The sequence below is a fragment of the Bison bison genome, unplaced genomic scaffold, assembly GCF_000754665.1.
Source record: "Bison bison bison isolate TAMUID 2011002044 unplaced genomic scaffold, Bison_UMD1.0 scf7180017864040, whole genome shotgun sequence".
NCBI classification, from domain to species: Eukaryota; Metazoa; Chordata; class Mammalia; order Artiodactyla; family Bovidae; genus Bison; species Bison bison.
Genome location: NW_011494612.1, coordinates 3,962,776 through 3,976,772, shown reverse-complemented (window position 1 = coordinate 3,976,772; position 13,997 = coordinate 3,962,776). Strand labels below are relative to the sequence as shown.

The window sequence follows — 13,997 nt, the reverse complement described above, 5'->3', positions numbered from 1 at the left end:
TTATAGAGACCAATTCTATTTTATAATCACACCCATATATGTTTAATTTTTCCCCTCAGTTAATACATCTGTTGTCAATCTAAAGATTTATCTAATTGACTGATAAGTTGTTACTGGGATATCATTAAAAATGGTATGTGGGGGAGAACTCGTGATAAATGTAAATTGTTCAAACATATAATTACTGAGTTGTTTACCCTAAAATACCATTGGGTGCTACAGTTAATACCAAAAATTTGTTAAGGCACAATACCTACATTATGTTGCTGTTGCTACTGCTGCTAAGTCGCTTCAGTCGTGTCTGACTCTGTGCGACCCCATAGACGGCAGACCACCAGGCTTCCCGGTCCCTGGGATTCTCCAGGCAAGAACACCGGAGTGGGTTGCCATTTCCTTCTCCAATGCATGAAAGTGAAAAGTGAAAGTGAAGTCGCTCAGTCGTGTCCGACTCTAGCGACCCCATGGACTGCAGTCTACCAGGCTCCTCCGTCCATGGGATTTTCCAGGCAATAGTACTGGAGTGGGCTGCCATTTCCTTCTCCGCTACATTATGTTACAACTATCCAAAACAACAACTGTTATTTTTCAAAATAAGTGGTAGAAAAAATATTTTAGGAGTACAAAACAGGATCTATGAAAGATCTCCTGGAAGAGGGACCTAGATTCTGAAAGATGAACAAGTTTAGGATAAGCTGAATGAATAGTATAAAAATACTGTGGCTGAAAATGAGTATAAAATTTGGTTTCACTGGAGTCAAGTTAGAAAGCATTGTGAGGCTAAGTAGGTGTAAGTATAATAGGGCTAAATAGTATTCAAAGCATTCTGAGAATTTTCAAATTTACCCTGTAAGTCACAGAAAGTTTTTGACTAGGAGGAGGACATAATGAGAAAAAAAAAGACTGAGATACTATTTTGGAGCCTACATGTAGAATGAACTGGGGAATAAATGCATAAGGCAGGAAACTAGTTAGTATTCAAGTAAGATGTGATGTGATACTCTGGACTAAGAAGGATTTTGATATCTGAAACATTTCAAATGTAGAACAGATAGGAAGGACTCAATGATAAAGGATGAATGAAATTACTTAGTTTCTGCTGCTGCTGCTAAGTCACTCAGTCGTGTCCGACTCTGTGTGACCCCATAGACGGCAGCCCAGGCGGCACCCCCGTCCCTGGGATTCTCCAGGCAAGAACACTGGAGTGGGTTGCCATTTCCTTCTCCAATGCATGAAAGGGAAAAGTGAAAGGGAAGTTGCTCAGTCGTGTCTGACTCTTCGAGACCCCATGGACTGCAGCCTGCCAGGCTCCTCCGTCCATGGGATTTTTCCAGGCAAGAGTACTGGAGTGGGGTGCCATCGCCTTCTCCAAAATTACTTAGTAAAAGATGTCAAATAGTCTGATCAACTAAAAGGACAGTTTTTCAATAACAGAATTTCAGAATGAAGGTTATTCTGGGGAGGAAACAATCACATCAACCTTAGGCATGACAGTCTACACTCATACTAACACCCAAACCATTAACTAGACATGGTACCAATCTACTGACTGTTGATACAGGCATCACACATAAAATATGTTACAAGGATACAAAAGAAACTGTTATTATATACAGTACGGAATCTGATTCTACATGAATCCACAACAGTTTAAAAACCTCATTTTAACAATTACTTCAAGTTCACCAAGCTCTTTTCCACAATTGCAAAAACATACTCAAGTATTCTATCTTCCTTCCCTTCCCCTCCTTGGTAAAGGCACTGCTAAGCATGAATAAACAGAAAAGGCCCAGAAAACATGGACTTGGATAATCTCAACTAGACACAGAGTTCCTTATTCACTGATACTTTCTTAAAGTATCAGTAACTTCCCTAAAACATCTGACTAGAATTCTTAACAAGATATTTGTACAACAGAACGGCTTTCTTCCTTGCTCCTCCTTCAAGTTCAAATCCTTAAAAAACTTTTAGTATCTTCTGTGAAATATGACATGTTCATTATACCACATATAACATACATATTGTAGGCTGCCTCTAAGAGTTTAGGATTTGTGCCATCTGCTGGGGCTTTGAAGCCAGAAAGATTATTATTGAAGCATACCAAGATTACATGACTTGGGAAGCTAGTAATACAGAAGAGCCTGCCATGGAATCTTCCTTCTCACTGCTCCCCTGCTGCAGGCTAAAACAGTCTTATCCTCTTCCTGTCTATATACACATTATCTTCAGAATATTTTCCTAACTTTTCTAGAAATCTAATGACAAAATTGAAGGTCTTTTGGGAATAGCATCACCCACTAAAAAAGAGAAACAAGTTTATCAACCCTCCAATGAAGGGAATTTTGTAGCTCAATGAATGAGCCCAAACATCTTAGAATGAGCAAGCAAAGAACCAATACATTTTGAGGGTGGACTGCCAACCCAAACACCAAGATGCCAGCAGTTGCAACTCACAGTCCAAAATTACAAAAATGGAAAGTTAGGGAAGAACTTTCTTTTTAAATTATTTAACAAAGACTATTTTTTATTTCAGAATACATCAACATTAAAAAATACTATAATGAAACTGGGGTTACCATTTCTGCTGCTGCTGCTGCTGCTAAGTCGCTTCAGTCGTGTCCAACTCTGTGCGACCCCATAGACGGCAGCCCACCAGGCTCCCCTGTCCCTGGGATTCTCCAGGCTAGAACACTGGAGTGGGTTGCCATTTCCTTCTCCAATGCATGAAAGTGAAAGTGAAGTCGCTCAGTCATGTCTGACCCTTAGCGACTCCATGGACTACAGCCTACCAGGCTCCTCCGTCCATGGGAGTTTCCAGGCAAGAGAACTGGAGTGGGGTGCAACTGCCTTCTCCGTTACCATTTCTAGCTATATATTATTTTAGCTGGTACTTAAGGTAACCTTTCTGAGAAAAAAAAATTAGATCAAGAGTCAGTAAGCCATGGGCTTCAATCTTACAGAAATTTTGACTTAGAATTTCTGCCCCCTCATTCTCCTACCCTCAAAATGATGAAAAAAATTTTAAATCAATTTATTCAACAGAAATAATCTTAGGTAATAAATAAGCTTGTTGAATAAATTGAGCAAAAGACATAGATTAGGGCACCAATTGTCAATTTGTATTTTTATACAAGCAGTATTGTCTCAGATGGTAAAGAATTTGCCTGCTATGTGGGAGACCAGGGTTCCATCCCTAGATCAGGAAGATCCCTTGGAGAAGGGAATGGCTACCCACTCCAGTATTTTTGTCTGGAGAATCCCATGGACAGAGGAACCTGGTAGGCTACAGCCCATGGGGTCGCATAGTCAGACATGACTGAGTGACGAACACTTTCACAAGCAGTGTAAAATATTTGTGAAAATGCAAATAGGTTTCAGGTTAAAATCTAAAAGCCAGAGGAGATCTTAGATAAATCATTTGCTTAAAGTCACATAGTAGCTTGAAGGATGTAAGGGATAATGGTAGTATAGTAGTGGCTACTGAGGTTTCCAAAAAACCCAATTTGAAAATCCTTTTCAACTCTAAAATTTGCGGTACTAGGATTTTAAGCTAACCTTTCTAGTAAACAGCACTTTGTTAACCTATAAGCACTTAGAGTATGTTTCTGAACTTACATGGTTGCATATCTTAGAAAACTAACAATTATTTGTTTTCAAATATTTTATTAATTTGAATTGAGATCACTTTCACTTGGAAATCTCAAACAAGAAAACTTCCCAATGTAATGTCAATGAACACATAGCTCACTTTTGGTTTTCAGTGGCCAGTAAAGTGAGTCCAAGAAGGAAATGTGACAAAATAGTCCTCTTGCTTCCAACTTTGATGGAATACCAGAAATCTAAAATTAGGCTGTCCCAGAAAAAGCATACAAATTAACTACTTTTTAAAACCCTGAACTTACATGTAGCAATCCTTTCCCTCAACATACAAATTACAACTCAAGGTCCCTAATTCTATTATATGTAGAAATCTTTTGTAAACATGAAACATCAAGTAACAAACAACAGGAAATCGAGTTGATATTACAGAACTTTTGTCCAAAAGTCTTACAATAGGATGTTTTCTTGTAACTTCAACTGTAAACATGGCCACTACATTTGATCTTTTTGTCTAAAGTAACACCAATATTACATTTTCTGATTCCCTGAAGGGAAAAAAAAGGGAGATTGATAAGCTACTGTTGAGACTGCATAGTAGTACTCCAAGTAGTATGCCCAAGAGCTCTACAACATTCCTTCCACACAACATAGCTATATAGAAAAGTTGGAGGATTTGAGAAATGTCATTTATTTTCACTTAGCAGTATAACAACTTGATTTTTTAACAATCAGATCCTCACATACTTAGCTAATTCACAATTAAACAAAAGTAAAAAATTTTTTATGGCACTCTCAACTCAAAGGTTTATTTACTGAATAGGTAACTGTTAATATTTCTTCAGCATATCAGCTGCTACTGCTGCTAAGTCGCTTCAGTCGTGTCCGACTCTGTGCGACCCCATAGATAGCAGCCCACCAGGCTCTGCCGTCCCTGGGATTCTCCAGGCAAGAACACTGGAGTGGGTTGCCATTTTCTTCTCCATTTCGTGAAAGTGAAAAGTGAAAGTGAAGTCGCTCAGTCGCGACCGACTCCTGGCGACCCCATGGACTGTAGCCCACCAGGCTCCTCCATCCATGGGATTTTCTAGGCAAGAGTACTGGAGTGGCTTGCCATTGCCTTCTCCACCTCAGCATATCAGAGTGCTTAGCAAAAACCAAAAAAAGTAATCCTAAACCCTTCATCCTCGGGGAGGTGGAAAAAAAGTTATGTGCCAAATACTATTTTCATAGCTTTTATAACCTTTAATAACAAGTCATCCACTCACGTATTTTTTTCCACCACAACCCAAATAGGATCCCTTCAAGGTAAATATTTCTTCTTATGGATTTGGAAATAGAGGAAAAAAGCTAAGTAATTCGACCAAAGTTACACAGCTAATAATTACTGACACTGGGGTACAAACAGGCACAGTACGGCTCAAGTCTGAGCTCCCAGTCACTACCACTGCTATACCAGTTTTTAATCTTTTTGCTTAATATGAGATCACAACTGAAATAGAGCTGCTATTCAAAGTAAATTAGGATCACTTTTGTGACCACAGTAAAGAAGAGTTGAAATTAAAAAAAAAAAAAATGTTTAGGGCCATAAAATGTACCATATGTGTAAATATAAGAAATTCAGTAAGTACTAATTTGACGACTTCAATACAAATTCTAATAAAAAATTATGTATCCACAACTGACCAATAACATTAAATTTTGAAAGACTAGGAATAGTATAATTATAAACTTCTTTCACAATAAACTTAAGCCTTGGTTTTATGACCTGTCTGAACTTGGGGGAGGGGGCAGGATTTGTCTCTTTTTGGTCCCCTTCTGTACTCTACTTGAAACTTTCTTATTTCTGCCAAATTCCAAAATTCCAGATTTACTGATCATATCTTTTTTCCCATAGTACTTCAGACTTTTAAGGATAATTTTAACTTGCATACCTAAATCACCCGTGGTGTAAGTTAAGTGATAAACTTTTTTTAAACAGAGAAATAAAACATCAGACAGAAAGTCATTCTAAGCAATGAAATAGAAAGGAACAGAAAGAAAATGAGTGTAACAATTTGTGATTAGCATATTAACAATTTACAACATGCCCAATTTATGATGACATATGAAGGTTTCTAGGCACATTAACTAACAAGCAGACACACATCCTGAGTCTAAGATGTTCCACATGTTTAATCCTCTCAGCAGAGCATGAACAACAGGGGGAAATTGTAGGGAAGAAACACACAGATGACAGGCCTGTGGAATGAGGGAGGGATGCTATGTAGGTTATGAGATGACACACTGCCATGTCAAAGGTTCCTGGGCGCGACCCGCTCGTTGCAGTACCGAGAGTTTTGTTTATTTACACTGTGTCGCTGAAAGAAAGCCACAAAACTTCAACTGGACGCTTACGTTAATAATAAAAAGGAGAAAGGCGGGTACAAGCAAACGAACACCTGGATACGCAGGTCGCCGCCTGGGCCTCGGGGCAGCTGACCAAATCCCGCTCACTCCCACGTCCTACGGTCCTTCTATCCGCGCACAAAGAACGGGTAGCTTTAGGTCAGTCCTCCGCGTTCTTCTACCCTAGTTACCGTGGCCTCTATTTCGGGACAGCTAAGGCGAAAAGATGGGGTGGAGAAGGGAGGGGAGGAGCTCGGGAGGGTCGATGTCTGTGCTCGGAGGGCGCTGACCTCCCAGCACAGGCCCAGGCCGGCGCCTCCACCAGAATCTTGAACTGACGGCCGCGCCTCCACGGCCGATTCCGAGCGCAGCGCCTTCTGCCTTCCGCTGCAGCCCCAGCACCTCCGCCTGTCTCCGCCGTCTCCAACGCCGCCCTTCCTCAGGCCCCTCACAACGACGCAGCCCACAACCTGCGGCCTCACAGTGGAACCCCACCCCACCTTGTCCTCGATTTCGCTCGCCCTTCCCGGGAGCTTTCCCAGCATCTTCCACTTCCGAGCGCCCTAAAGCCCCCTACCCAAGGGTTCGGCTTTGCTACCTGAATCCGCTTCTTGTGTCGCCTGCGTTCCGCCATGTTGGCCGCTCCGCCCGGTTCCCTCTGACGTGGAGCGAGGCGGGGGCGGTGGAAACCTCGCGAGAGCGCGCCGCGGGACCCGTTATGTAACCTGGCGGCTGGCGCCAGGGAGGAAGGAAGCTGGCGAGTGACCGGTATCGGCCACTCCGACCCTGGATATGCTTTTTCTCCCCTCTTTTCTCGGCTCCTTTTTTTTGCGGGAACTGGAAATCGCTGGGACCAGAAGGAAGTTAATAAGTGGATCAAAGAGCTGGAGGACTGGAAAGAGTCCTCTTGACTAGACACCTGACTCACCTGGAAAGCTGTTAAAAATACAGATTCCGGGGCCCCACCCCCTCGGAGTCAGTAGGTTTGGGGTGGAGCTTTTCCCCTAGGATTTACTGGGACCTGTGGAATTCTAGACAGTCTTTGAGTGTGTTACTTCCTTTCTTGACAGTGAGCCCTGCCCTATCCATTCCCCCATTTGTAAATTCTACTCCCATTTTGAAAGTGGGAAAACTGAGACAGCGGAGGTGCAGCGAAATCAACTGGTTTATCTAAGGCTCCACAGTTAGTAAATAGTACATCCTAGACTGAAGCCCAATTATCTTTCCCCATACAATGTAGAGAGTAGTTGGGCTCATCTGACACAAACTTTGGATTCCTCATTCCGTTTTCCACGTTGCTTCTCAAAACGCACTTTTAGAATCCAAGAGTCAGAACTCAGGGAGGTACGAGGAACTAATAAGACAAATAGAGAACATCTAGGAGAAGGCAATGGCACCCCACTCCAGTACTCTTGCCTGGAAAATCCCATGGACCGAGGAGCCTGGTGGGCTGCAGTCCATGGGGTCGCTGAGAGTCGGACACGACTGAGCGACTTCACTTTCACTTTTCACTTTCATGCATTGGAGAAGGAAATGGCAACCCACTCCAGTGTTCTTGCCTGGAGAATCCCAGGGACGGGGGAGGCTGGTGGGCTGCCGTCTGTGGGGTCGCACAGAGTCGGACACGCCTGGAGCGACTTAGCAGCACCACCACCAGCAGCAGAGAACATCTAAGAAGTTGAAATTAAGAAGACCGCAGGGTACCTGGGAGACTAGTTATAACTATTGTTATTTTGAGTGAGTGAGTTCAGTTGCTCAGTCGTGTCTCTGCGACCCCATGGACTGCAGCAGGCCAGGCTTCTCTGTCCATCACTCACTCCCAGAGCTTACTCAAACTCATGTCCATCCAGTTGTTGATGCCATCCAACCATCTCATCCTCTGTCCTCCCTTTCTCTTCCTGCCTTCAATCTTTCCCAGCATCAGGGTCTTTTCCAGTGAGTCAGTTCTTCATATGAGGTGGCCAAAGTATTGAAGTTTCAGCTTCAGCATCCAGTCCTTCCAATGAATATTCAGGACTGATTTCCTTTAGAATGGACTGGTTTGATCTTGTAGTCCAAGGGACTCTCAAGAGTCTTCTCCAACACCACAGTTGAAAAGCATCAATTCTTAGATGCTCAGTTTTCTTTGTAGTCCAACTTTCACATCCACACATGACTACTGGAAAAACCATAGCTTTGACTAGACGGGTCTTTGTTGGCAAAGTAATGTCTCTGCTTTTTAATATGCTGTCTAGGTTGGTCACAGCTTTTCTTTCAAGGAGTAAGTGTCTTTTAATTTCATGGCTGCAGTCACCATCTGCAGTGATTTTGGAGGCCCCCCCAAAAAAATAAAGTCTGTCACTGTTTCCATTGTTTCCCCTTCTGTTTGCCATGAAGTGATGGGATGGGATACCATGACCTTAGTTTTCTGAATGTTGAGTTTTAAGTCAGCTTTTTCACTTTCATCAAGAGGCTCTTTATTTCTTCTTCGCTTTCTTCCGTAAGGGTCGTGTCATCATTGTTATTTTAGAGTTGTCCAGATAAAGAGAATGGGCTTAAATTGCTAGTAAGTGTTTCTGGATAGAAATTCTCATGACTTTAATGGAGGTTTTAAAGCATTTTAAATAGTAGAAAATTGGAAAAATGTAGAAAAGCAAGATGAAGGAAATAAAAATCCTTAACACTACCACTCAAAAATCAGTTATCGTTTTAGTTTATTTTCTTCTAGTATTTATTTATACTTTGTGTGTACTTATATTTATATATTTCTCCCTTTCCTCCAATTGAGATCATATTGCATAATATGCCTTTTTCACTTAATGTTATGTTGAACATATATCATTAAAAAATTCTCTGTTTACCATAGTATGTATGTAATCTAATAGCAATTAAATAGGCAATTAAGGTGAATAGTGGCATCTTAATGCCTAATCTTTTATAAGATAAGATAGCTGAAGTTCATTTTTGAACTATGAAATTCTGTACTCCAGGAACAGGATCAGCAAGTCCTTTCGTTCCTTTTCCATCTATAATCTAGAATCAAGGTATGTGTAGTCAGAGAGGGGTGAAGGAAAAAGTGATTCTTACCAATTAACCCAAGATAATACAATATGAAACATCTTTATTTTCTTCAGGCCTCCCCATCCAGAATCAGGGTAGATCTCTTTTGTACTGTTGTATTTGGAGAATGGGCTTCCCAGGTGGCTCAGTGATAAAGAATCCACCTGCCAATGCAGGAGACACAAGAGACTCAGGTTTGATTCCTGGGTTGGGAAGATTCCCTGGACTAGGAAATGGCAACCCACTCCAGTACTTTTGTCTTAAAAATTTCATGGAACCTGGTGGGCTGCAATTCATGGGGGTCACCAAGAGTCAACATGCACATATGCGTGCATGAGGTTGCATGCATGCATTTGGAGAATACTGACTCCTTTTCATAGGAAATCTGGTTCATAAACAAAAATATTACTGCATTTAATAGATGTTCAGTGCCTACAGGAGGCAAAATACCAGGTTAGGACTATGATGGGGAATGAAAACCCTTTGTGGAAAGTGACTTCCTCTCTAGCTACTGCCCTATCACCTTTTTGTTCAGAAGAGATTTAATTTACTGTCCCCAGATTCTCACTGATATTCATCCTTAGACCACAACACGTTGGTTTCTACCTCCACCATCCATTAATAATTCATGTCAAATTCAATAGCTTCTTTTGTAGCATCATATTAAGGATTTGACAATATTGACCATGCATTTAATTTATGCTCCTTCTTTGGCATTTGTAATATCGGGTTCTTTCTTCTTGTTTCTCTTTTGACTCCTCGCTTGTCAATGTTCGTGGTCACCATGCTTCCATATTCATCTTCTTCCTTTTTCTCTATACATTCTGGAGATTCTTTTTCATGTTAATAGCTTAATTCCAAAATACTGCATAAATGTATATTTCTAACTGTCTTCTGTATATCTCCAATTAACGGCCAACTAGAAATCACCATTTCCCCAGCAAAATCTGTCCCTTTTACTGTATTTTTAAACTTGTAACTGCATCACTGTTCACTTAATCACTCATGCTAGAAACCTTGAAGGTATCCCAGCTCGTCAGTCAACAATCCTGTTGAGTCTACAGCTGAGAAGTTTGGAATCTTCCCTTCCTCATCTTTCCTACTGCCATTGCTTTGTTCAAGTCTTTATCACTTCCTACCTGAACTGTCATTGCAAAAGCCTCCTAATCATTCCCCCCAATTCCACCCTCTCTATACTCTGTAGACTATCTTCTGCTCATTGTTAACCACCCCCTGCCCATTCTCCCCAGTTGTGTATAGCAACATTAAGAATGACTACGTTTACAATTATAACCCAAATGTCACATTCTGGGTCTTCCATCCACTTCATATCTATATAAAAATAGCTCAAGCCTTCTTCTCATCACCCCATTTACATCTTTGATGGTGGTAGTGGTGAGTTTTCTCCTGTTGCTCTGATTTCCTTTTGAATTTGCAATCTCATTCCTGTCACTTGGCTTTTATTTCTTTCCCAAATGAAGGACATTGCCTCTTTCCCTTTCTTTTGTCAAAGCAAAACTGCTCTTTATCCCTTGACTCTGTCACTTCTTCTCCCCAGGGCTGCCTCTGAAACTCAGAATTTCTCTTGCTATATGCAGTAGAGAATTTGATGTCTTTACTCTTTATAAGATTCCTTTGGATTCATAAATATAAAAACGCATTACCATGCTCTGCTGAGTAAAGAGTTCTGTGATTTGATATCCTCACTGGAGGACTGATGAATAGGTGGAGACTTGAAGAATTCAGTTGCTTGGGAGCTACCATCCCAGGAAGTGGAAGGGAATAGTATGTAAATATGTATTCCCATTGATCAGAGGTATGCAAACTGGACACTGATACATTTAGGTTTTTGTTTTAAATAACACTTCCTCTGGGTCCATTTGGTATTTAAGTATATATGTATGACTAAACTGAAAAGAAAAAAATTGTAGCGAAGCATAGCAAATAATGGCCAGGCCTTCTGGGGCATTGTTTTTATAAAAGCAGTTTAAAATATGTTAATTGATAATGTCAGTGACTTAATGCTGTTATCACAAAGAAAAAAATTAATATAAATATATTTAAATCAAAATAAAATATGATAAACCTAATTTTATTTAAAATTTCATTTAATATTTTAAAATGAATTGACTCTTTAGACTTCCACTCAGAAAACAGCATAAAGAGGACAAAGAGTATGTATTATTGAAAAATAAGCAGGTATTTTGTTTTGCAAATACAGGAATTTTTAGCATGCTAATATTAGACTAAGAAAAATTCTAAAAGTCACTTTGATTTTTTAACTGAAATGGTAATTGCTTTATTATTCCCCTAATTAAATCCTTGTTAATATATACAGAGTTTCTCTTTTTTGCAGTGAACCCCAACTAATAGAGCAAAGATAAGGAAATCATGAGTACTCTGTATATGAATGAAAATTGTATTATTAATGTTGTTTGTAAGGACTTACTTAGAGAAATCAGTTGCTTCCAAAATCATTGAAAGTTTGCAAGAGCAGGATCAAGACTGAGCCTGTTTGAATAACTGTCAGACCCTGCAGAACTAACCAGTCATGGGGATCTCTACCTTGAAGGAGGGTGGAGTCCACAATAGCAACACTGAGTTCAAGAAACTACCAGCTAGCTGTGATCAGCCTGTCAGGAAGCCAGGATCAGAAGTTGTTGTCAACACTGCAATAACTGCCTCTTAGCTCCCACAGTCAAGACTGAACACTGGAGCTGTAGAAAAACCCTGTGTCTCTATGACTTTGCTTGTCAGCAGAGTGAAAGTCAGAAGCAGCAGAAAGAAAGATGGCCTCCTCATCACTTTTGTCCTTCTGGTAGCCAACCAGTACACTGAATTAGAACCAGACTTTAGTTTCAAGAGAGTCTGAGAAATGAAGACTTTAGCTTTCTATCCCCTGCAGTGTGTCAGTTGACCATATCCAACCATCATCTTCTTCCTTAGAATCAGCTGGTTTACTCCTTTATGCTTCATCTTTAGACTGTGAGACCACACTTCTCCTAGCTCCCCATCCTGCTAAATGCCCTTCCATAACCACATGTTTCTTTTTTTTTTTTTCTCCCCCACTTCACATTTGACAGATTCTTCAAAGGTCAGGAAACCTTGTCACCTCCAGAGTGAAATCTTCTCTGAATTCTTTCTTCAGTAGACTTAACTATTTCTGTTTCTGGGCTTCTACAGTATTTTGTACAATCAGTGCTATAGTATGTATGATTTGAAAATGAAAGTGTTAGTCACTCAGTTGTGTCCAACTCTTTGTGATCCCGTAGACTGTAGCCTGCCAGGCTCCTCTACCATGGGATTCTCTAGGCAAGAATACTGGAGTGGGTTGCCATGCCCTCCTCCAGGGGATCTTCCCAACCCAGAGATCAAACCCATATCTCTTATGTCTCCTGCATTGGAAGGCAGGTTCTTTACCACTAGTGCCACCTGGGAAGCTCATGTATGATTTAACATAGTTTAAATATTCAGTTCAGTTCAGTTCAGTCACTCAGTCGTGTCCAACTCTTTGCAACCCCATGAATCACAGCACACCAGGCCTCCCTGTCCATCACCAACTCTCGGAGTTCACTGAGACTCACATCCATTGAGTCAGTGATGCCATCCAGCCATCTCATCCTCTGTCATCCCCTTCTCCTTCTGCCCCCAATCCCTCCCAGCATCAGAGTCTTTTCCAATGAGTCAACTCTTCACATGAGGTGGCCAAAGTACTGGAGTTTCATCTTTAGCATCATTCCTTCCAAAGAAATCCCAGGGCTGATCTCCTTCAGAATGGACTGGTTGGATCTCCTTGCAGTCCAAGGGACTCTCAAGAGTTTAAATATATTTCTATATAAATTATATATTTTAAAATATATAATATTTAAACAACAACAGATATAATTTGTTGTTTTTCTTTCTACCAGACTGTGAACCATTTAAAGGCAGGTGCTGTGCCTTATCCTACTGTTCTGTGTCTAGTCCAGTGCCTGGCTCAAAGTGAATGCCTGTCAATAGAGTGAATAATGAATGATGACAACGACATAGTCCTTATCCTCTGCGGCTTTTGTAAATCAGAGAAACATACTTACAAGACAAAATTATGTTAAGAAGTCTTCATTATATCCACGGCCTCTATTATCTGTATAGTTCTCTATGAAATTAGAAGAAACTGGTTTAATAAGAAGCTTCCCTAGATTTGATGGAGGAAGCACTTCCTGTGCAAGACAAGAGCTTCTTATATCAATCACTGTGCTCAGTTTCCTGTAATTGTAGTCTTACTTGAAAACAGAGACATGTAAGGATCTACCCTCTCAACCTACTTCCAACCCAGCAATTTGAGAGAAAATACTGGGTTTGACAAAGCAAAAATCCCCCACATTAAATCCTTTTGGACAAGGAAAGAAAGCTAAACTTCGTAGGTTATTAATATGCCTAGAACTTATTTTCTGTCCAAACCCAATGTCTATGAAGATGGGAAGAGGGGAGAGGGATGGCAAGGATGAGAACAGAAGCTCAATTGCCACAGAATTCATGGAACCTGAAGTCAGGAGGTCCAGGAAAACCAGGGCTTCTAGGCCTGGACCACACATGCAGATTGTGAGAAAAATCCTCACATTCTTTTTTCTTATTGATGAAATAAAATTCATATCTTATGGCAAGACAAGAAAAATTTAAACATAAATTTCTTTGCCTGTTTGGGCCTCCTTCCTTCCCTTTAGTGTCTATTGTGGATCTGCATTAACCAGACCTCCGTAGGAAATAACATTCCTTCTCGATCTTGTAAAGAGTTAGCATGACCTACTACTTGCTTTGTTCATGTAGATCTGGCTTATGTAAACTGTTGGTAGTCACTTAACATATAACTCTTTGTCTCAAAATGTATATAACTGTGCTTTGAGCTCCAATAAGCAGAAGTCTCCTCAGAGATTTCTAGAAGACTATCTCCCATGTATAATCCTCAGTTTGGCTCAAATAAAATTTTCCATTTCTTA

The 13,997-nt window shown here is 40.6% G+C and overlaps 1 protein-coding gene across 1 annotated transcript in view; it reads right to left on the bottom strand.

Moving 5' to 3' along the window:
• SEC62 (SEC62 homolog (S. cerevisiae)) overlaps positions 1–6,890 on the bottom strand; it is a 33,727-nt gene extending 26,837 nt beyond the window's left edge. The window contains exon 1 of the mRNA XM_010835221.1: positions 6,581–6,890. Coding sequence (XP_010833523.1) covers positions 6,581–6,616 — 36 coding nt within the window. The 5' untranslated portion in view covers positions 6,617–6,890. The remainder of the gene's footprint in view (positions 1–6,580) is intronic.
• Between the last annotated feature and the right edge of the window lie 7,107 nt (positions 6,891–13,997).